The sequence below is a fragment of the Siphateles boraxobius genome, unplaced genomic scaffold, assembly GCF_051911475.1.
Source record: "Siphateles boraxobius isolate OS27281-9 unplaced genomic scaffold, OSU_SipBor_1 7, whole genome shotgun sequence".
NCBI lineage: Eukaryota > Metazoa > Chordata > Actinopteri > Cypriniformes > Leuciscidae > Siphateles > Siphateles boraxobius.
In genome coordinates this window covers 17,474,008-17,497,189 of record NW_027509197.1, presented here as the reverse complement: position 1 = coordinate 17,497,189, position 23,182 = coordinate 17,474,008, and the positions used below count along the sequence as shown (strand labels likewise).

At 38.3% G+C, this 23,182-nt stretch overlaps 2 protein-coding genes across 2 annotated transcripts; one reads left to right on the top strand and one right to left on the bottom strand.

Annotated features, from left to right (window-relative positions):
• The first annotated feature begins 285 nt into the window (after nucleotides 1–285).
• rnd3b (Rho family GTPase 3b) lies at nucleotides 286–5,510 on the top strand. Its single transcript, XM_077215100.1, has 5 exons — nucleotides 286–756; nucleotides 906–993; nucleotides 2,832–2,941; nucleotides 3,986–4,114; nucleotides 4,571–5,510. The coding sequence occupies exons 1-5, from the start codon at nucleotides 649–651 to the stop codon at nucleotides 4,811–4,813; spliced, it is 678 nt and encodes a 225-aa protein (XP_077071215.1). The 5' UTR covers nucleotides 286–648; the 3' UTR covers nucleotides 4,814–5,510.
• A 3,895-nt stretch (nucleotides 5,511–9,405) lies between these two features.
• On the bottom strand, nucleotides 9,406–22,803 carry cyp27a3 (cytochrome P450 family 27 subfamily A member 3). The gene is made up of 9 exons (XM_077215266.1): nucleotides 22,338–22,803; nucleotides 21,810–22,000; nucleotides 21,081–21,280; nucleotides 19,685–19,882; nucleotides 18,862–19,025; nucleotides 18,527–18,693; nucleotides 18,135–18,216; nucleotides 17,843–18,046; nucleotides 9,406–10,025 (listed from the first exon to the last, which is right to left on the bottom strand). Exons 1-9 carry the CDS (start codon nucleotides 22,701–22,703, stop codon nucleotides 9,912–9,914), a joined length of 1,686 nt encoding a protein of 561 aa, XP_077071381.1. The 5' UTR covers nucleotides 22,704–22,803; the 3' UTR covers nucleotides 9,406–9,911.
• Between the last annotated feature and the right edge of the window lie 379 nt (nucleotides 22,804–23,182).

Sequence of the window (23,182 nt, the reverse complement as noted above, 5' to 3'; positions counted from 1 at the left end):
ATGTAGACAGGATTCAGGAATACATTAGACTTTAAAATATCTTACAATAGATAATAGTTCACAATAGCCAACTTTTTTACTTTATTTTTTCAAGTTTTTACTTTATTTTTGTTCAAATATGCAGCCTCTGTGAGCGTAACAAACGGCAGTGTTAGTGAAAACAGTTTCATGTTACAACCAGACTGTTTAATTGATCACATCACAGTCCTGGGATTTGACTACATTTGCGTTTCTTTAGGCTTTTGTCGTAGCTCTGCAGAAAATCCTGTTTCCTTAGCAGTATTTGTCTCTTTGGAGCGTTGGAGCGCGCTGCGCGCCCTCGCGCGCTGGAATGCGAGCTGATGCTCGGGGCGGTCTCGCGCTGCGCTCATCACACAAGTATGTGGATGTTTCACAGACTCCAAAGCGAGACGGTTCAAGCGGTTTATTCCTCAGCGCAGCGCACAGATGATGCGACTGCGACTCTCGCGTTCAGCTTTACAAATAACTCATCTTTATCACAACCCGAGGAGCACCGAAGACAACTTTGCACAGAGAGTTGGAATCTTTCTCTCTTACTGTAACATCATGGACAGACTGCAGTCTCGAGGTCACCCGGTTGATGTTCAGCGACGGTGAATGAAGATGAGGTTCAACTAACGATAGTCCATGATGGATCATCATCACGATATGAAATGTAAAATAGTTGTGGTCGGGGACACACTGTGTGGGAAGACGTCTTTGTTAAATGTTTTTGCCAAAGACTCCTTTCCAGAGGTTTGTAGAGAAAAGTCGCCATCAAATATGAATGTTAATTTGATCTTTAAAATCATTTGTGTCGTGAGTGCAAAATTTGTTGAACGTTTTAGCCAAGAGCTGGTCATTTTGTTTGATTAAACATTAAACTTTGGATCTTTCTCTTGCAGAACTATGTTCCTACAGTGTTTGAGAACTACACAGCCAGTTTTGAGGTGGACACATTGAGAGTTGAGCTCAGTCTTTGGGATACTTCAGGTAAGAGAAGGAAAAGGAATTTGATGTTGTTTTTATCCAAGCCTCGATCGATCCACACACATACACATAGCCTATGAATTTGATTGGTCTTCATAGAAGCTGTAATGCAGTTTTTGAGTTTTTGGGCGTTGTGGGATACGTGATGTAGTTTTCTAAATGCCATGTCCCCATAAATCTCCCTCTATTATATTAGTGGACTGGAGACTGGATGAGGCCCACAGAAATTCTTGCCAGACTGATATATGATTTATCACTTATGATATAATTCATAAATAAAAATCTTGAATATGTGATGATGAGGTTGAAGAAGAAAAGTGAGTGCTGTGAGCACTTTTATATTTTATTAATGTACACGTTTAGGTTTTGGTTTCGTATTTGGTTCAGGTTTTTCTTATCAAAAACAACGTTTGATATCTTGGGTTATCTATGCAGTTCAGTTTAATAAGCTCTCCATATTGCACTGTCAGCATATTAGATCCTCTTTTAAGAGCCATGGTTTTCGGAAGAAATGAAGAATAAAAAGTGTTGTGGAACTTGAAAAAGGTTCTTCAATGGAAACAAGCTGTAAAACTGTGTTTGGTTTTAAGTGGAAGCTTTATTTTTAAGAGTGTAAACTATAGCCCAAACCACCACAGATTGCCCATGATGCTTTCACAGCAGACTCACTCTTGTCTCCCACACTTCTAGAATGACTCAGATGAATGTTGTTAATGTTAGGTAATACTATCTCAAAATAAACTACACATATGTGGTAGTATTTCTCATAGCATAGTTTGTTTGCAAATAATGCTTTCTTTAAACAGTTGTTTATATATTTATCAAATCTGAACTGACAGTGATCATATTTTCCTTCCTCATGTTTTTGCGAGCAACCCATGACTCGCCATAGACAGACATTTCAAAATGAGACCTTTAAATATTTCAGTAATGATGGCTAATGATCTGAGGTTTGAACTCATTTCAAGCCCTACAAACTTTCTAGAGCAGATTCAACACTCACCTCCCAGAATAGCACTGTAACCTAATTTGCTGGGCTTGAAACATGGATACATGTGCTGTCTTCCTATGTAGAGGGACAGTGACTTGCACAGGGACCCCCATAGAAAATCAACCAGTATCAGTCCAACCAGTTCAGAATGTCCTAAGAAGACTTTACTCACAGGGACGGTGAATAAAATAAATGGATAAAGAATTATTTGCATTGAATTGAATTATTTACTTTTTTACTGTTCAATGACAGTTGTAATAAAGTGTTTGTAGTTTATGTTGACGTTGTTCTATACAAACTGGATGCTATAAATGAATATATATATAAAAGAAAAGAATACCCCTAAATTATTTTTTTCTAGGACAGATGTGCATGTTTTCTGACACTGCATTGTAAAGAGAGAAAAACATAAATTAAAACAAATATTAGAGATGTTGCCTTTGGCAACTAACTGAAAATTACTAAAACTAAAATAAATAGAAATAAAAATAAATTAAAGCTAAATAAAAATATTTGAACTACTAACTATTTAATAATTTAACTAACAAAAGTGACAAAACAACATTACTAAAACTACAAATAATATAATAGTATATACATCATACTAAAATAACACTGATCTGTATACTGTTGAACTTTGAAAGATTGTGAATATAAATAACATTTCATTGCAATACATATGGAATAAATCTAATAGCAATATACCATCTTAAAACACTTCAGTTGCATAAATATCATGCTAACATGCTGTGTTCGTTGTTTAACTTACCAGTTTTTCCATTGCACTGTCAGGTTATTATTCAGATTATTACTTATTCATTTATGTGTCCATTTTGGTGTCTATTTGCAGGGTCTCCGTACTATGACAACGTGCGCCCCCTCTCTTATCCGGACGCTGATGCAGTCCTCATCTGTTTTGATATCGGTCGACCAGAGACTCTGGAGAATGTGCTAAGGAAGGTACGTTGATTTTCAAGACATTTATTCATTGGTGTGGAACGTTTATAAACTGATGTAGCTCTCCTGAACTGTTTTTGGGATATTCTCACAATCCCTGTCTTTGTAGTGATGAGAACAAAAGTCCAGACATCTGAGACAAGAGTCCAATGAATGAGGGAGGGAATGTGTGGGAGGGCTTTGATCCTTTGACTATCACATGAGGGGGAGAACGACAACCAATAAGAGTTGTTTACGTTGGGCCTCAGAATCATAGAGCCTTTGTGCCGCAGAACGCCTTGTAACCTGTGATGTCATTGGGAGACAAGAGGTTTTAAGAGAGCAAGAATTAGCCACCTGGTATGGGCCGCTTCGGTCTTCATTGGTGTTCCCACTGACTCTCTGAGCGAGGTGGTCTGAGCAACTCTACAGTGATGTCATCGGAAGATTCTAGAGAACATTACGCTCTAGACAAATGCCCATTTCACCCATGTCGGGGTGCTCCACTGACTAGAAGTAGGGATGACACTTAAAACGACGTGTTTTAATAGCTGGGTCATGAAGATCTATCATGCAATCACAGATTTTTAGACATCCTGGGATAACAAACATGGTCTAGAATCGCTGGAGGGTTTATAAACAATGGAAAGGAATTTGTGGGGCTCTCATTTTCAAAATAAACAGCCGAATCGTATTAGACAGATAAAAGATACTTAAAATTAATAATATTGTATTATATGTCTTTCAAAGGAATTTTAGATTGTGTTTTCTTAGATGTTCTTATATTCCTTTTTGTAGTTTTACTGATATTATGATAATAGTTATATAAATGATATTACAATAAATATTAAAGTAATTCATACATTTTTCACTTTTTATTTTCATTTTAGTCATTTTGTTATGTGCTTTTATTCTTGCTTATTTATTTCAGTTTTAGTACTTTTAGTACTTCAACTTACACTTGAAGTTAGTCGCCAACATTTCTAATTTTTGTTTCGGTTTTTCATTTAATATTTATATGATTTATGTTTGTCGACAGTCTAACACCCTGTTTTTTAAATCCCATAGTGGAAAGGGGAAATTGAGGAGTTCTGTCCCAATACTAAAGTACTTTTGGTTGGATGCAAGTCAGACCTACGTGCAGATCTGGCCACATTTGTGCAGCTGTCCAATGACATTCCTTCATCGTATGACCAGGTGGGTTTTTAAAGCATTTTATAGCTATAATCAAAAAACAAAACAAATGAAAGTTAACATACAATTTCAAAAGCTTGTATTACAAAATAATGCAATTACGTATCTTCAACCAAAGACCCCTAGGTGTTGGATAGTGAAACATATTGCATTTTTAACCTGGTCTATATAATAACATGCATACAGTTCCATATTGATGTATTTACAGACTTTGTTATGATGCTTAATCAGCTTGCAAAACCACTAAAATAATCTTTAACGAGGCCCATATTACACTCGAAACATTGAAAATGACACATTTGGCTAAACTTTAGCTTGAACTTTATATTGTATTTTTACTTTTCTTACATGAGCATTAAATCTAACATTAATTGGCAGACCCCTGAATAAGATGATCAGAAATTATTTTAGTATTAAACTGTCAATCAGATTTCTTTTTTGACTTCTTGTGTCTTTTAGGGTTCAAACATAGCGAAGCAGATCTCGGCCCCTTACATCGAGTGCTCTGCGCAGCAGTCTGAGAACAGCGTGAGGGACATTTTTCACATAGCCACACTGGCCTGCGTCAGTAAAAGCAACAAGAATGTGAAATGCATGAAGTCCAGCAGAGCCACCAAGAGGACCTCGCACGTATCTAGGCCTGAGCTGGGATCAGTGTCATGTCTACACAAGACCAAGACAAAAACCTGCACAGTCATGTGATTTCAGAAGCCATTTCATTTGCATGCATTCATTCTCTTATCAGGATTCCTTCTAAAAGTCCATTGGGGAATTAATGGGCATTGAACTGAAGGGAGGTATTTTGCACTTCACTAGTATTCACAATATGTACCGGTGAACTGAGTGAGCGACGTATTAATGATGATGCATTCTATTCTCCCCTATTTAAAAGCACCTCAGAACATTTTAGCCATCATCATAATAAACCTAAAGCAGGGAAAAAATCTGTTCCTATGTACTGCCAAATGAGCACTTATTACTGTGTAGAAGCCGTCCAAAGAAGGATTTCCTCTGGATTTTGTTGTGTCGTAATATTTCATTGCAATGACCCCCAGTTTATGAACGTAACTAACTTGTTGGATTAACATGTGGTTAGTGCTGCTAACCTCAGTCCTGTCCTATTAGATCTGACTTCGCCAAAAATGACAAAACTTTACAAAATAGGTGCTGTCATGTGGAATATAGCATTATGTATCTTTCCCCCAAAACAGCCTAATGATACACTAAAACACAATAAATAAATAAATAAAAAGTGTCTGTATGAATGTAAAAAAAATATGCTTTTGACATTTTAAAATGTTACAAGCGTTACATTAAAATAGAAAAAAGGTTTGTAACTGCATTTATGTAAATTAATCTACAATTTCCAATAAATAAAGCATTCTTATTATTTCCATTATCAGTCATCTTTACTCATTTTTGTGACCAAAAGGAAGTATATAATGTATCTACTGATATATGTATCAATGGTTCATTTAAATCACAGTTGTGAAATAAATCACACACTGTAATTTATTTATTTATTTGAATGTAAGCTACCCAAAAGGTTGCCTGGCAAAATTAGTGATTCCTAAAGCATTCTAGTGCATTCAGTTTGGTCCAACACTACCATCTGCTGGGCATAATTTGAAATTCTGGTAAATTGTAAAAAAACATTATTGTGTGCTAAAAATCCTTATATATATATATATATATATATATATATATATATATATATATATATATATAATTTTCTTTTTTAAGTATAGCCTATTGGAATCTAACCCTCACATGTATCCAGGTGAGAATGCAGATTAATGAGTCAAAATGCAAATCATCTAGAATATAATTTCAGCCAGAAGAGGGAATGCAACTGGATGATTGTTCAGTGCTTGCAATTAGCTTTATGATACATTTATTTTATGTTGGGATATCATAGAATAAAGGAAAACACGGTAAAAAATCATAATCATAGAATTCAAAATCATACTGACACATTCCTTTTGAACTCTCCTCCAGGTGGTTTTCATGCCGTTAACTTTATCAGCTCTTAGACATGTGCACTGTGAAGGTCTAATGTGTCAAACTTGAAAATCTAGTTTAACTTATTCAGAAAAAAAGACAAAAAGTGGAGAAGGAAATGACAAATATGTAGGAAGGTATAGGCTTGTCTGAGATGAGCAAAATCTGCGCAGAACCGATCACCGGTGATTAGCGCGAGATGCATGCCGCGAAATGCGTCAGAGTGCTGTCCGCCTGGTTCTGATGTCATGATGACGTATGCCAAAAAACTCTCGCGAGCGCAAGGCGGCCGTGTCGGATTGGTCGGATTCTGCAGTCGTGCGCAGTTGCTCTCCACCGACGCTGATCGAAAGCACGATGGGAAAAGACTTGCAGACCATAGATGTTGCAGACGACACAGCTTAATGCTCATTGGTTTAAACAACCGTGATGTATTGGTCTCTTTTAAAATGTTTGATTTTAAAACTCTGATATCATGTTTTTATGTGTATAAATTATGAGTGAATATTGCCAAACTTTCTGACAGTGTGATCTCTATATGGGTTATGTGATGTCATTTTATTTAAAAAAAAATATATTAATAAACATATGTCCCTGTATTAATGTAAAAATGATTGATAAACACGTATTTGGAATGGAATTAAATAACTTTAATTGGGTGTCTTGTTCATTATATTTATTTTCATATGAAAGCAACAGAGCTTAAAGGACAATTCCGGCCAAAAATGAACCTAGGGCTAAATAACACATGGGTAGCGAGTCAACCGTTCTCTGGGATGCGTTTTCATGATAATCGAATGTACCCAGTTTTAGCCTTAGTCTTAGTTTTACCACAGATTAGCTCATAACGCTAGTATATAGGGCATAGAATAAGTAAAAATAAAAATCGCTAGTTAATACCACTCACAAGGCTCAAAATAGCCCCACACTAACACGGAAGCATAATGAGGGTCTTTACATACAAACCGAAGCATTGAGAACTTAAAGGTATAGCGGAGGATCTTTCCGAATTTTAGAGAAGACCCGCCCTCTCCAATTTTTTTAAAAATGCACATGCGCAACACTCTATTTTCCCCGAGAGGAAACGCCTATTAAACGTGTTGAGTGACCGAGGACTCAAGACATGATATGCAATGGAGAAGTAGCTTGTTGCATTTGTGTAATAAATACTATGGTGAACACATTGTAATTATCGAAAATAAACACACACGGTTTTAGAATATTTCAGCGTGATACCATTTACCATTTGGTCACAAGGCTACTTTAGACAAATTGAGATGTTTAACGTGTCTACGCGGTGCATGACTTGTGCCAGCATCGCTTATCATAGCTTACATTAACTTTTACTGGCTGTGATTTTAAATGGATTTCTCCAAATAGTATGACAAACTTTACCTGTCTAGTAGAATCTTCGCGACTGCGGCATCAGTGGGAAGCCCAACCTGTGCTTTTAGGACATGCCAGCGTGTGAAATATTCACCCAAAATCACTCTGGTCTTGTTTCTATATTCTGCGGCCTTTCTCTTCTTATCATACACTTCGTATACATTTTTTCTCTTTCGACCCTCAGCCATTTTCAAAGGAATGGCTGAAACCGTAACTCATCACACATAATTCACCTGAAAGTGCGCATGCGCAGAAGGGACGAGCACTTACGACGGCCTTACGTAAACATATCACCAGAATGATTGACACTTATGTGGACCAATAGTATAGGCTACCCACCCGGAAAAAGAAAATCCACCGCTATACCTTTAATAAGTGTACAGAGAGTTTAATAAGGAGATAGTTTATAAAGACAGTACACTTCACGTATATAGGAAGGAGCCATTTTGGAAAACAGTCTCGACCAGTCGAACCACGAACGCCGTAGTGGTACCGCAAGATACCACAAACTAACTATGACGGTAAAAAAAGTTTTGATAGTGTGTGGACTGTGGAGTGTCGCGTTGACCACATTCCCAACTGTGAACAACGGACTGAACAATGGCTCGTTTGAGATGCGCCTGGCCTCGCCTGAAATGTAGCTGAGAGTAGGCAGCTGGAGTGACGGGAGGAGTGAAAAAAGTGCAGGCAAACCGTTATCCGTTACCAAACAGATCTCTCTCGTAGTAGTGAGTGGATCAGACACCTGCGAGATCAAAGGCAGATATCGCGGGATTCACACTCATGTACGGTTTTGCTAATAAACTAGACTTTTATATGAAAATAAATATGATCAAAAAGACACCAAAAGTACTTATTATTTAATTCCATTCGAGATATGTGTTTATCAATCATTTTTGCTTTAATGCAGACATTTTTTTAAAAATATTTTTAGAAATATGAAAACAATCACATCCATAGAGAGATAGCACTGTTAAACAGATTAGGAATATTCACACATAATCTATAAAAAAAAAAAATGATATCAGTTTTAAAATCAAACATTTTAAAAGAGAACAATACATCACGGTTGTTTACACCAATGAACATTAAGCTGTGTCATCAGCAAGTCGTTTTCCATTGTGCTTGTGATCAGTGCAGTCAGTGGAGAGCAACTGTGTTTGACTGCAGAGTCCAACACGTCCGCCTCGCCGTTGCAAGGGTTTTTTGATATACGTCAGCATGACATCAGAGCAAGGCGGACCACACCGGTGATCGTTTCTGTGCAGATTTTTCTAATTTTAAACAAGCATATTTCTAACCAGCATGCATCTTGTGTTGATCAATGGTGATCAGTTCTGCACAGATTTTGCTCTTCTCAAATGAGCCTATTCAGTTTAGGGCATCAGTGGAGTCTCCTTTCATATCTAAACAGACTTTTTAAAATTTTATCAGATTTTCAAAATGTAAGATACCACAAACATGATGGTAATTTCATTGGTTAAGGTTACGGGTTGTGACGGGTAGGTTTAGGGATTGGTGTTTGGAGTAAGCAATCAGTAATGTGATTCACATGACCAATAAAATCTTAAGATTCGGCTGCAGGGCGAAGTTTCCGCTGAACTGGTTTGGGGCGTGGGGTAATGTCACGCTAATATAATGAGAATGGGACGTATTTGGACATACCGGTACGTTGTTTCTGAAATCACAATTGGATGTGGGCCAGGTTGGATATCCAACACAGGCTGCAGCAAGACGCTTCTCACACCTCAGGAAAGTCTGATAAAATCTGTATCTGTAGAACCATCAAGATAATCGGGTCTTTACCTGGGATTCTCGGAAGGTAAGTATTGGGCTCAAAATCGCCCCGATTATCTTGTAGTGTGTGGAGGCCTTAATAGTGAGAGAAGGATTTCATGCAAACAGTGGACAGGGGTTGCAACATGTGTTTAATATGAATATTATTCTTACCAGCAAGGACAATGTAATCTGAAATTAGATGTTAAACTGTGATATTATTTTTCTCTAGAATTAAAAAAATATTATTGTAGAAATTAAGGTGTATTCACACACAAAAATAACCAAGTTGACATTATTTGTAAAAGATCTAAAAAACTTACATATGACAAATTAATCCACATACAATTCTATTAAAACAAAACTATTTATACAATGTAATGTAAAAAATTATATTATATTTACAGTATATAAGTATTTATAACAGTAAAATAAGTCTTTGATTAAATAAAAAGTCCCGAAAAAGGCAACATTAAAGCCATTTAATTAAGTCAGCACTATGTATTGTAGTTACATTTTGCAATTATACGTGTCATATCAAATTTGTAAACATCATCATCTAGAAGCACACTGCTTTGAGAAGTGCACAGTTCTTTATATAGAAGCATTTTGCTTTGACTGGTTCCTCTTGCTCTTTTTACCTGTCAATAAACTGAAGGTCCATAGATGTGGCGGGGACCAGCAGAGTTCGGGTGATCGGCTTCACAGTCTTTCCTGAAGGGTCTGGGCGCACTTCATAGTGTTTAATTAACTGCAAACAAATTAAAATAAATAAATAAAAGCATACTGACATGGAACATGTATTGTACAACAAACAGCTTTGCGTGTGTGGCCCCTTTAAGACTTGTTGCCCTTTTAACTGATGCCGCAAAGTGTTCTGTGAGGAAGAAATGAGAGCTGATCCAAAGTGGAGTGTTATAGAGGGTTTTCACTACACGTCGTCAATAAAGAAGTCAGCCATTTTGGAGGCACTGAACGTAAACAATGCCACTGAACTGAACGGACTTGCATATTTGGCTGATTATTGCTGCTGGAAAATGGTCGTGTTTTGGTCTGTACAAGTCGGTCGCACCGGGAAAAAACATTTCGAGTTCTATAGACTGCCAAAAGTTACAAAGAAGAGTGCAAAAAACAGATGAAAGAAGGCGTTTGTGGTTGAGAGAGGCACAGCATTAGCCACATGTGTAAATGAAGCGTTGACTATGGCTAAACTGTTTACGTAAAGTATTTAACTATGGCTACATTCACACTGTCAGTCCGAATCCGATTATTTTTGTATCCGATTGGAATCTGATCTAAAATTATGTCCACACTGTGTATCGCAACTGTTCAGATCCGATTTGTGTTCATGCAGCTCTTTGGCAATATGGCAATGATGTTGCGTTGATGAAGGGGTATGCATTTGCAATAGAGATGTTGTTTTATTTAAATTTTACAACATGGAAATGTATAGCCGCCGCGCTGGACTCTGTGTGTTGAGCTGTAGAGAACTGTGAGGCTGGTATGCACATCTTTTTTTCTTATCTTATCTCTTATCTGCGCTGGTTTCAAAATATGTTTAAAAAATGATAATTTTCTGCTTGTCCGGCACTTTGCAACAACACAGCCTTGTTTCGGCAGCGACTTTCAGCATGTTCCCTATAACAACGTCTGACGTTTACATTTTACGTGGCGTGAGAAAGTCACATACCACGCGAAATCCGATCAGTGTTCAGACTGAAGTGGATTTCCTGATATGTGATTTGAATAGGATTTCAAACCACATATGGATGTAGCTTGAAACGTATTTCATGTGCTTTTTTGGACTGACAATCTGAACGTAGCCTATGTCGGGATAAGAAATAGAAGGAAGAATAGCGGTAAGGGCTAGAGAAGCTAGCTTGTTCGGTTTTTACCACATATTAACTTTAATTCGTCAAAATTTAAAGTCCTAAGTCCTTCTCTATATGATTTTGCAGCTTCCATGTGTTTTTTTCTATATTTTAGACATCATAAATTAGTGTAACAATGTGTTCAGTAGTACATAAACAGTGTAATCCATGCTGTTGTTGACATCCGAGTATCTCCAATATGGCCGCGCATCCGGGTAACTGACCAAATCGTGACGTAGGCGCGAACCCTCTATATGTGTGCGTGCATTCTATAAAGTTCTTATACACTTAGGAAAACGTTTATGTTGTAATCTTGTATATGATTGCTGAAGTTATTGTAACTAAATTTGAGTGTTTGATGTTTAAATAACGATTGTTACATGCACGATCATATTCACATCTGCCGTCGAATTATGCGATCGCTTTGATTATACTGCTGTCATATTTTATTTTGAGAGAGATCAAAATGTTTTTCATGTTCAAGACAAGAGGTCTGTTGGCCGCAAAGCCCCAATGACCCATCAGCCTTTGAAAAGGTCTCCTTCAAGTGCAGTCTCTAGTTGGTCTGCTAAAGACATTAGGCCAGGCGGGTAGCATTGAGTTCCAGTGTGGGTCGCATGTTGCATGGATCCTAAGTAAGCTGCCACCTGAAAGACGGGCTGATTTTCACAGACACGTTACATCAGCCTGGTGTTACATACTCATTGATGGATCTGGCCGACTGGCTAAAATATGAATCTTGGTGCCAAAGCTATGATGATCAGTCAGCAAGCGGAGAAAGCCGGCCCAAACGAGAGTCTCAAGCTACCCGAGACTCTTGTTTGGGCCGGCTTTCTCCTCTTTCTGGTCACGCTGAACCACTGCCACTGTACTTACTGGGTCTGGGAACAGTGCTGAGGTAACAAACGCTACATATTCTTCTGCCAAGGTTGATGAGAAGGCAAAGAGTAGGCCCTCATTATATTGTAATTTACTGTCAGAACTCTGAGCATGCATTCAGTCAATGCCCCAAAATTCCAACCTTCACCAAAGATCAGATCTCAGAGTGGATACGCACCAATAGGAGATGCTGGCGTTGTGGCCTTGCTCATCAGGCTATCCACTTTGGTCAAAAGAAACCATGTCCACTTTGTCATCTTTGATGACAAAGCATCTACGAATCCTCTATGAGGTAAAGGAGAGGCCTATCATAAAGGCATCCAAAACAGAGGCTTGCCTAGTCAGCTCAGCAACACAAACGTTGTACCTGAACAAACCAGTCAGCAGTAATAAGGTTTTACTCAAAGTTGTCAGAGTGCTCTTATGCCATGGCAATTGCACACTGGACACATTCACAATCCTTGATGATGGCTCTGAGTGTACGATGCTCCTGCCAGAAGCAGCACAGAAGCTTGGCTTAAGAGGGACACAAGAAAGCTTATCTCTAAGAACAATCCGTCATGATGTGCAAACCCTTGATGGAGCTTCAGTCTCATTCTCCATTTCTCCATACTCCAATCCGAAGAAGCGGTATCTCATATCCAGAGCCTTTACTGCCCCACAGCTTAATCTCATTGATCACTCTTACCCAATTCCAAAGCTGCAGTAGCAATACAAACACTTGGTTGGACTACCACTGCAGTATTTTGAAAAGGCAAAAGCTCTTGTCCTTGTTGGTGCAGATCAAACTCACATAATCTCACCAATTGAGCCAGTAAGACTTGGTCCACCTGGGGGTCCAGCTACAATAAGAACCAAATTAGGATGGACACTTCAGGTTCCATCCAGCTTGTTGGAGCAGAGACTTGAGCCAAAACACTGGAGGGAGCTGTTAGCTGAAGGAGGCTTTGAGTTGAGACAATGGGCCAGCAATATGCCATCTGTCATTCACCATCTTCCACGCCAAGCCAGATTGGATGGTCTTGAATTCTGGCTAGCCTATGAAAAGACAGATGTCCAGGAGTCCACATTGGGTTTTAGCAGGAATTGCCCTGTAGAATTCCTGACGTAATGTCACCGGCCCATAAATCATGGCGCTCCCCTTCCTTCCGATCCTTCCGTTCACCACCTGGGCTAAAGTACTGGTCCAACAACTTTGGAGCAAGCAGCGCAGCTGGGATGACACCCAACTTCCCCAAACTTTAGTCCAGAGCTGGAACGAATGGGAATGTGAACTGCAGTTTCTTAACAAGATCAGTTTCCCAAGGTCATATGTACCAACTTCAATAGATCAAACCAGATCTGTTACAGACCTTCATGTGTTCAGCGATGCCTCAGAGAGTTCATATTGAGCAGTAACTTACCTGCGCACCGAAGATCAGCTTGGTAAGATACATCCGTCATTTGTACTGGGACATTCTAGAGTAGCACCAAAAAGAGTCCTGTCAAAGCCCAGTTTGGAGCTCTGTGCTGTTGTAATTGGTGATCAGATGGCAAACCTGTTGAAGAAAGAGTTAACGTTGTCACTTCGCTAGGGCTGGGCGATATATCGAATATACTCGATATATCGCAGCTTGTAGTCCGTGCGATGTAGAAAATTACTATATCCTGAAACTCGCGGACATTTTTTTTCCTTTGTTTTTTCCCCCTCTTGTCCTGTCCAGCATCAAAGCGCAAGCATAATGATTACCTTCAGGGTTTTTCCTGCATAGACAATTATGAGGCGGCCGCCTCCGTCAAATTTCGTGCCGCCTCCGCCTCTCGACAAAACTCGGACAGACAGTCACGTGCTCATTTACACTTTTTCCACCGTGACAGTTCTGTCGCGATTCCCGCTTGTGTCCATTCTCTAACCGTGTAACGTTAGTTTGCCGATAGTGCTGCACGGTTCATAATCCGCGGGTCGAGTAATAAAAACATTCCATTCAATCGAGGGTGGATGACAGCTAAATGAGTGTAATAAAGACACGGAACTCCCATCATGTTACCCTAATGTACGGACGGTAACTTGCGCTGTTGAGTTTGCGCAGTTATTTATAACATTAATTATAGTTAAGAAACAATATATGGGCTACACACGACCAGAATGCTGTTTTCCTGAATGCCATCACGATTGAAACCGAGATATTAATTTCATAACAGTTCAATAAACAAATAGTTAAAATTAAGTTACTTACATTTTTAGACTGTTTTTGTTCTGTTTTAGCAGCGAAAATAGTTCCAAACAACAGAACCATATCGCGTCTCACAGCAACACTCATCCATGATTCATTACTGAATCATTCAGCGTTTTGAACTAACAGTTAATTGCTTGAGTCAAAGATTCAATTGCCCTTTATTAAACCGCCTCATTCTGAATCAATCAGCCGTTTGAACGAATCGTTTACATTAATGACTCAATGACTCGCTCATTAAGACGGCCGCCTGCCGCCTCCTACTGGCGGTTTAGTTTCAAAGTATCATTCTTTTCAACATTCCTTATTTGTATATTCAAAAAATATTCAAAACAATCTCATAATCTCATTTAATACAGTTATAATTTTTCAATGTAAATTATTTAATTTGATTGGTAACAGCCTGTCTTATTATTTTAATTGAATGTATTGATAAAATGTAAGAATTTGAAATGAAATTTAGAGCATACATTAAATAAAATTAGGGGGGAAATGCCCCTTATAAAGGTACAAAAATTGTTCTGATAAGAGTGTTTTCAAAAATGAAACATTGACAATAAGTTTAAAGGGAGTAAAGCCTCTGTTTAGGCTATAAAGAAAATGTAATTTTGCCAAAAGAAGAACTTTTAATTTGAATAAATGTTAATTGTGTGATATGTTACCATATTATGATGCTTAATTGAATAATTGTAATGTGATGATCAGATGCAGATATCTAAATCAAAGAATATGGGTGGTTGGCAGGTGGATTATTATTTATGGATTATACAGTTTGAACAAGAATGTTTTAATGTAGACATATAGAATCATCATACTGGTGTGATTGTATGCATCAAAGTTTTAATTCAAGGCTAAGGCAAAATATCGAGATATATATCGCGTATCGTGACATGGCCTAAAAATATCGCGGTATTTATAAAAGGCCATATCGCCCAGCCCTACACTTCGCCACACATTTCTTTGGACAGACTCCACCACTGTGCTGTCCTGGATCCAATCAGAGTCCTGCCATTTTAAAGCCTTCGTCGGTACAAGAGTGGCTGAAATCCACAAGCTTACCAACTTCACTGCCTGGCGATATGTGAATTCAGTTCAAAATCCCGCAGACGACCTTACAAGGGGAAAGACTCTGAAAGAACTTGCTAAGCCCAACAGATGGAGCCAGGGGCCCCCATTCCTGCTCCTTCCGCCCTTTGCGACGGAACGAGAATAAGACGACAGTTCTGGGTTCTAAGAGGAAGAGCAGCTATCCGCAGTTTACAGCATGCTTGTACAGAATGCCAACGTCTGAGAGCCAAACCTACAATTCCCAAAATGGCAGACCTTCCTTTAGCATGGTTGCGTCTCCACAAGCCAGCCTTTCATTCAACTGGGATGGATTGAATTGGTCCCTTCCTTGTAAAGATTGTTTGACGAGTAGAAAATAGGTGGGGAATCCTCTACAAGTGTCTTACCACACAGGCTATACACCTAGACCTTCTGTACAGTTTTTGGACTCTGATTCCTTTCTGATGTCACTCCGGAGGTTTATTGTACGTAGAGGCTCTCCAGTAGAATTACTGTCAGACCAAGGAACACATTTCCAAGGTGGGGAAAGGGAACTCTGGGAAGCATTCCAGTGTATGTCACCTGATCTTCAGCAAAGACTTGCACCACGGAAGATCGCATTCTATTTCAATCCTCCCGCAGCAAGACACTTTGGGGGAGGGAGATAAGATCCATTAAATTGGCACTATCTGCGACTATTGGAGCACAAACAGTATCAGAAGTACTCAAGACTGTGTTGGTTGAAGTGGAGAACATCCTTAATTCAAAACCCCTTGGGTATGTATCTTCTAATGTGGCTGATCCTGATCCGGTAACGCCTAACCTTCTTCTCATGGGGCGGCTAGATAACTCCCTGCCTGCAGGCATATACCCAAAAGAAGAAGGCCTAAGTTGTCGCTGGTGGAGACACTCCCAGGTGCTAGCTGACCACTTCTTGTCCTCCTTTATCCGCCATTACCATCCGAACCTGCAGGTCAAACAGAAATGGCACCGCACCTTCCCTAATATAACCACAGGCACGACAGTCATGATGGTGGATCCCCAACAGTCCAGAGCACATTGGCCTATTGGAAGAGTTGTTCAAGAGCATCCCAGTCAAGACCCGAAAGTGAGATCAGTGAATGTCCAAGTTCAAGGGAAGGTTTATATTAGACCTGTGGTATGACTGGTGGCTCTACCCCCCACCCCAGAAGATACGGAAGAGCCAAACACACCCACTGCAGCATCGGTAACTTACACGCATCTTAAATGTCAGATTGAACACACACTTTGTGGGCAGCTGTAAATGGCTTTGCGTGTGTGGCCCCTTTAAGACTTGTTTCCCTTTTAATTGATGCCACAAAGTGTTCTGTAAGGAAGAAATGCGAGCCGATCCAAGTTGGAGTGTTGTGTGCGTGCATCCTATAAAGTGAGTTGATTCTTATTTATTATACACTTAGGAGAAAGTTAATGTTGTAATCTTGTATATAATTGTTGATTGTTGCAGTTGTTGTAACTAAATTCGAGTGTCTGATGGTGTCTAACTAACGGTCGTTACATGCACGATCATATTCACATCTGACGTCGAATTATGCGATCGCTTTGATTATACATCGTTTTACATGTTCAAGATGTCTGTAGTAAATTGCAGGTATAAGTGTAAGTTGATGGCGATTATAGTTAAATGGCCTATTCATGGCTAATATGGCTAATCATGGCGCTATTGTATTTCACTATTATTGCAAGTAATATTCTACACAGATTGTACTATTGTTTACTATATTGGATTGTTATATAATTGGATCTGAAGTCTATATTATTTACTTATTGTAATTGTTATTTATCTTTGTACAGACCACACACAAAAACATATTCTTCAGTAAATACATCAAAGGAAAGAACTGTGGCTGACTGAGTTCCTGGGTTCTGATAGGCCCATCCAGGGCGAGTGTTGCTTATCCTACAGTCCTCAAGAGATGATAACATTCAAATTTCCAATTCCAAAACCAACATGTATAGTTCATTGCAATTTAGAGAAGTCTTAGTTACTCATTGACAAGCAGAATTATCTCTGTAATAGCAGAGAAATTTGAATCAAAGGTGAAGGACTGCAAACTAGTCTTAGATCTAAAACTAACACACTAATATGATCAGCTAAACTGGGTCAGGACAAACATAGGTGATAAGGATGGGTTAAAAATTCACGGAATGACCTAAAAGTTCATTTCTTTGTTTTTCTGGGTAATGGCAAATATGTGAATATGAACAAGAAGGTGGCTGGCCGCACACTGAATTCAGTACAGACTACAGAAGTCTATCAAAACATTTTTTCTTTTACTTTCTGTATTGCATAGTGCAAAAAGTGCAAAGTGAATTAAAACAAATGAACAGGAGCAAACGTTTCAGCACATTGCAATCTTCAGTGCTCCACATTATTCCAAAAATGTGAATATGTCATCAGTTTGAATCATCTGACGTTGAGGTTAAACAAGAATTTTTTTAATAATAACACAAGCTAATAACTTCACAGCTATGGAATGGTGCAGACAGTGACTGTGCTGACAGATATGCCCTCTTACCCGGGACAAAAGGAGGTACATCTCCAGTTCAGCCACTCTGCGGCCCAGACAGGCGCGAATGCCGAAGCCAAATGGCACAGATCCAAAGGGGTGCTGGTTTAACTGCTTCTGCCCCCGGATCCATCGCTGGGGGAGAAAAGCAGAAGGATTGGGGAACACCTTCTCATCATAGGACACCGCAAAGTGGCAAAGGTGGAACAGAGTCTGGAAAACACAGAATACACAGCACTGATTATTTTGGACATCCATTTACAGGTGTGTTTATGGAATGGAGGTTTGTAGTTCAGCTTACGTTTTTAGGGAAAAGATGGTCACCAACCACTATTTCACTTTCAGCAACAACACGAGCATTTCCAGGAACCACTGGATATAACCTGAGAATGTCAGAGAACATGTTTTGAGGGTAATTTAGCAGGCTAACACAACACCTGAAATTGCATACTGTATAGTAGGTACAACATTAGGTTTGACTTGCTTCGAAAACGTTAAAAAAGTATGTTCTATAGTATGAATGTGTGTAGTATGAATGAAATTTCATTCATTATCATGTTGACTCACTGACATTCACAAATCTCAAAGGGCCTGTTTTCTCTCTGCCGCTGAACAAGCATATTAGACTGCTCTTTTTGCTATAATTAAATATGTTTCTAACAGTATAATGAAGAGATACGGTTTATGCTGTACCGGAGAGTCTCTCTAACGATGGCCTTTAGCAATGGCATCCTGGTGATGTCATCACTGCAGAGCACCTTGTCCCCCGGGCAGACGCTGACCACCTCCTCATGCAGCTTCTGCTGGATCTCTGGCTCCCGTGCCAAGTGATACAGCGCCCAGGAAATAGTGTTTGAAGTCTAAATTGAGCACACATCGAAAATTCTCAATTGAAAATACTTTACAAATACTAGTGACAATATTTTCTTTCATTTTAAATTGTGATGTTGTATATTAATTGAAACTACATACAAACACAGTAAAACCATTTGCAGTGCATTGCCTCCGTAAAGAGTGAAAACACTTACAGTGTCGACTCCAGCCAGCAGAAGCTCTGTAATGCTTCCCAAAACCTCAGTGAAAGACATCTGTTCACTGGTCAGGAGGTGTGTGAGATACTCGCCCTCCACTGGCTGCCCATGTTTCACCATTTCCTCAATCTCTGTCATCTTCTTCTGCACCAATTCTTCCGCTGTGCAAAAAAACAGGATGAGTGCCATGCTGTTACCTGATGATGACAGCTCATTACTATAGTTTGAATATAGGTGCTCTACTACACCACCATTCAAAAGTTTGGAATTGGTAATGTTTTTGTTTTTGAAAGAAGTCTCTTATTCTCACCAAGCCTGCTTTTATTTGATCTGTAAAAATACAGTCAAACTGTGACTGTATATTGTGAAATATTCTTTTTATTTAAAATAACTGGTACTCTATTTTAATATATTTTAATATATTGATGGCAAAGCTAAATTTTCAGCCTCATTACTCCAGTCTTCAGTCACATGACCCTTAAGAAAATATTCTAATATGCTGACTTTGCTGCTCAAAAACATTTATTATTATCAATGTTGAAACAGTGTTGCTTAATGTTTTTGTGGAAGCTGTGATAAAAAAAAATCATGATTCTTTTATTTTAAAGAACAGGATTTATTTGTAATAGAAATCTTTTGTAACATTATAAATATCTTTACTGTAAATTATTGATTAGTTTAATTCATCCCTAAATAATAGTATCAAATTTTTTTTAATCTTGCCAACCTCAAACATTTTATGAATATTATTAATTTATTAATAATAATTTGATTAATTGTAAAAATTTTTTAAACACAACAATAATAAAAAGAGACTAACCAACTTTAAATAAATGGTCCCAAACAGCCACAAAATGCTTCCAAAAAGGCATGTAGGGCCAGAGAGATTTGGGAAACAGGATCACGATGGGAGAAAGACGGAACATCTCCCCCACAGAGAAGATAAACTTCTGTGTTTCTTCAGGAACCACATCATTCAGACACCCCATACGAGTTTCAAATAACACTGAGCAAATTCCTTATGAGAAAGAGAATAACAATATTACTGTGATGGACACAATGCTTGTTACCAAATACATATCAAATAACAGAGTACAAAAAAAACAATGCATCTAAAACAATACTAGTATTTTAGTTTATCTTTAAGCCCAAGATATTTGAGAACACAAAAGCTTTCCAGGTATTCTTTTGACATTGATCTATTTGAAAGTAAGAGAAATTAAAACATTAGTTAACTTTAAAATGAAAATTAGCTCATGATTTTCTCACCCTCAAGCCATCGTAGATGTACATGACTTTCTTCTTTCAGATGAATACAATCAGAGTTATATTTAAAAATATCCTGGCACTTTCAAGTTTTATAATGGCAGTGGATTGCAACCAACAGATTGAAGCTCAAAAACGTGCATCCATCTGTCATAAACGAACTTCAAACGGCTCATGTGGGTTAATAAAGGCCTTCTGAAGCAAAACGATGAGTTTGTGTAAGAAAAATATTCATATTTAACACGTTACAAGGTAAAATTCTAGCTTCCGGCCAAACGCAGTCTCTACTTGCCCCTAATGCGCAACTTATGAAATGTATGACGTCAGAAGCAGCGTAGTGCGTAATGGCGTAGCGTAAATATCAGCACTATGTCCCATTACTCGCATAGGTTGCGCTTTAGACTTAAGTGGAATGCGTATGTTCGTTTGGCCGGAAGCTAGTTATTTTACTTTATAAAGTTTTAAATATTAATATTTTTCTTACACAAACTCATCGTTTTGCTTCAGAAGGCCTTTATTAACCCCATGGATCTCTTTGGAGTTTGTTTACGATGGACGGATGCACGTTTTTGAGCTTCAATCTGTTGGTTGCAATCCACTGCCATTATAAAACTTGGAAGAGCCCAGATATTTTTTAACATAACTCCGATTGTATTAGTCTGATAGAAGAATATCATATACACCTAGGATGGCTTGAGGGTGAGTAAATCATGGGCTAATTTTCATTTGAAAGTGAACTACTCCTTTAAGATAAAGTCTGCTGCCCATGACTAGAAGCTATGATAAGCAGTGGCCTTTGTAATCTCATGTGTGGCATTGACCCTTTGTACTCAAATGATTCACTCCTGTAAATCAGCAATTCATTAAAACTCTGCTAATATGAATGCCTGGAAATGGCTTTATGGCACATCCTAATTATCTTGACCTTGAAATTACCCAGTATTATTTACCTTCAAAAGCGAACTTGTACAATTCCCCTGCCAAGTCATACACCACAACGTCATTGCCTTTTGTTGTTTTAAGCTTAGCCACCTTCTCAATAAAGTCGCTCACCACGCTATTAATGGCATTAGTGTAGGAGGACACGTGTTTGGGCTTCAGCATGCGAGGATTCAGTATGCTTCTGATGCGCTGCCACTCCACTCCCATTCTGTAACAGGACAACAAATATATTACGAGTACTGCCATTTCTGTAAGCATAATGACAGTTACACATGAGAATATGTGTAGCCCTCTATTTTTGCTTTAGGTTTGGCGGATAGGGTTCCTCAAAACCAGTTTTCCCACTTACACTTGCATCTATTGATTGCTTCTGTTGTCCTCCTTTACAGAGGAGGTACACTGTAATTTCTTTGTTAAATGTAAGATCTCAAAAACAATTCCCTATTTTCCTCACTAAAAAGGGTTATGAAGCATACAACTTACAAGAACTGTTTTGATTTATTGTTTGATGCACAGCGCCCTCAGACATGTTTCCATTTTGTACATCAATTGCATGCTGCTATTCAATACTACATGTTTTAGACATGCACAGTATATTTGTGGCTTAATAACATCGGCAGGTGTCTTTTTATGTATACTTTTGCAGCATATCTCACAGCTTTATGGCTTTAAATTAACTTTGCAATGAATGCATAAGTGGCAGATGAATGCTTGTGCCAGTCTCCAGTGTTACTCACTCTGTGAGGGGTCCATAGGCATGATTCCGGAGTTTCCGGTAGCCTCTCCAGTGGGGCATGTCAGTGCGGATGGGATGGCGACCCTCTTGCCGCAAAACCTGTTCTATGAGGTCTGCACTGGCCACATTAACAATAACCAATGGTCCATATTTGGACTTCCAAAGTGGGCCATAGATTTTGCTGTGCTCGATCTGCATTAATTACAAATACATTTTAAAGTAAATAAACAAAAAAGATTCATTAAAACATTATATATATATATATATATATATATATATATATATATATATACACACACACACACACACATTACTCTGTATACTAGGCTATTTATATATGTTTATAAAGTTATAGTATTTGTGGTTCATGTAGGGATGTATGAGAGCAATTCGTATATTATTGACATTTTCATGGAAAATTCCATCTCATTCATTAAAAGTAGTAAAAGACATAAAACATGACGATTTTGAGTTAAAATATATCAGTCCAACACTAAACCCAGTAGACTACGTTTATATGAATCTTTACCTGCATTAGATGTGTCGTTTGAAAATAACCTTTTCCAAAAAGCCAGTATAATGATGTCAGAAAGCTAGGACCATCCAAGTCGTCCATGGTTTTTTGTTTATCACCACCTATCAATGTACTGGTCGTCCGAGTCCCAACGCTGAGGAATATCGATGACAAGCATTTTATTCCACTGCTGTCCTGTTTACATAAAAATAATCCAGCTCTAAGAACTGAATTGGAAAACATTTCTAATCTCGCAGTCCACGGCACAGTGGAGGTACAGGAGTCCTGCAACAGCACTGATTTGTCCTGTAATGGCAGTCTGTGCAAGAAGCAGCTCTTCTTGCCCTGCGCATGAACTTCATGAGGAAACTCGCTAGTCATCGTCGTGATTCTGTAAAAACCGCCACTGTTACAATCTTACCTCCACGGCAACCGTTGTTTCCGCCAAAATACTGTTGCTACGTCAATCATAATAAACAACGAAGTAGAAGCTTGCTGAGTGTTACTGTAATTTCAAGGCAAGCTATTAGCCTACCTTTCAAAAGCTTGTAGTTGGTAAGAGTTTTTAATGCTTTTGAAAGAAGTGTTGGTAAGAATTGGTAAGAGTTTTTAATACTTTTGAAAGAAGTGTCTCTTATGCTCACAAAGGCTACATTTATTTAATAAAAATTACAGTAAATCAGTAATATTGCAAAATAATAAAATATTTAAATAACAGCTTTCTATTTTATTGTTTTTGTTTTATTGTTTAAAAATGTAAATGCAAGTCAATCTAAAAATCCCGGACAATTTCTTTGCAAATCAAATGATGGTTGGCACTGAAAATGAAAGTACAAAAGATAAACTCGTGCAAATGAAAT

Coding starts and splice junctions, on each gene's coding strand:
- cyp27a3 (XM_077215266.1), bottom strand. CDS start 22,703: ATGACTAGCGAGTTTCCTCATGAAGTTCATGCGCAGGGCAAGAAGAGC. Junction 18,047..18,134: donor ACCATCTTTTCCCTAAAAAC/GTAAGCTGAACT, acceptor TGTGTTTTCCAG/ACTCTGTTCCACCTTTGCCA. Junction 10,026..17,842: donor TGTACCTCCTTTTGTCCCGG/GTAAGAGGGCAT, acceptor ATTTGTTTGCAG/TTAATTAAACACTATGAAGT.
- rnd3b (XM_077215100.1), top strand. CDS start 649: ATGATGGATCATCATCACGATATGAAATGTAAAATAGTTGTGGTCGGG. Junction 994..2,831: donor CAGTCTTTGGGATACTTCAG/GTAAGAGAAGGA, acceptor GTCTATTTGCAG/GGTCTCCGTACTATGACAAC. Junction 2,942..3,985: donor TGGAGAATGTGCTAAGGAAG/GTACGTTGATTT, acceptor TAAATCCCATAG/TGGAAAGGGGAAATTGAGGA.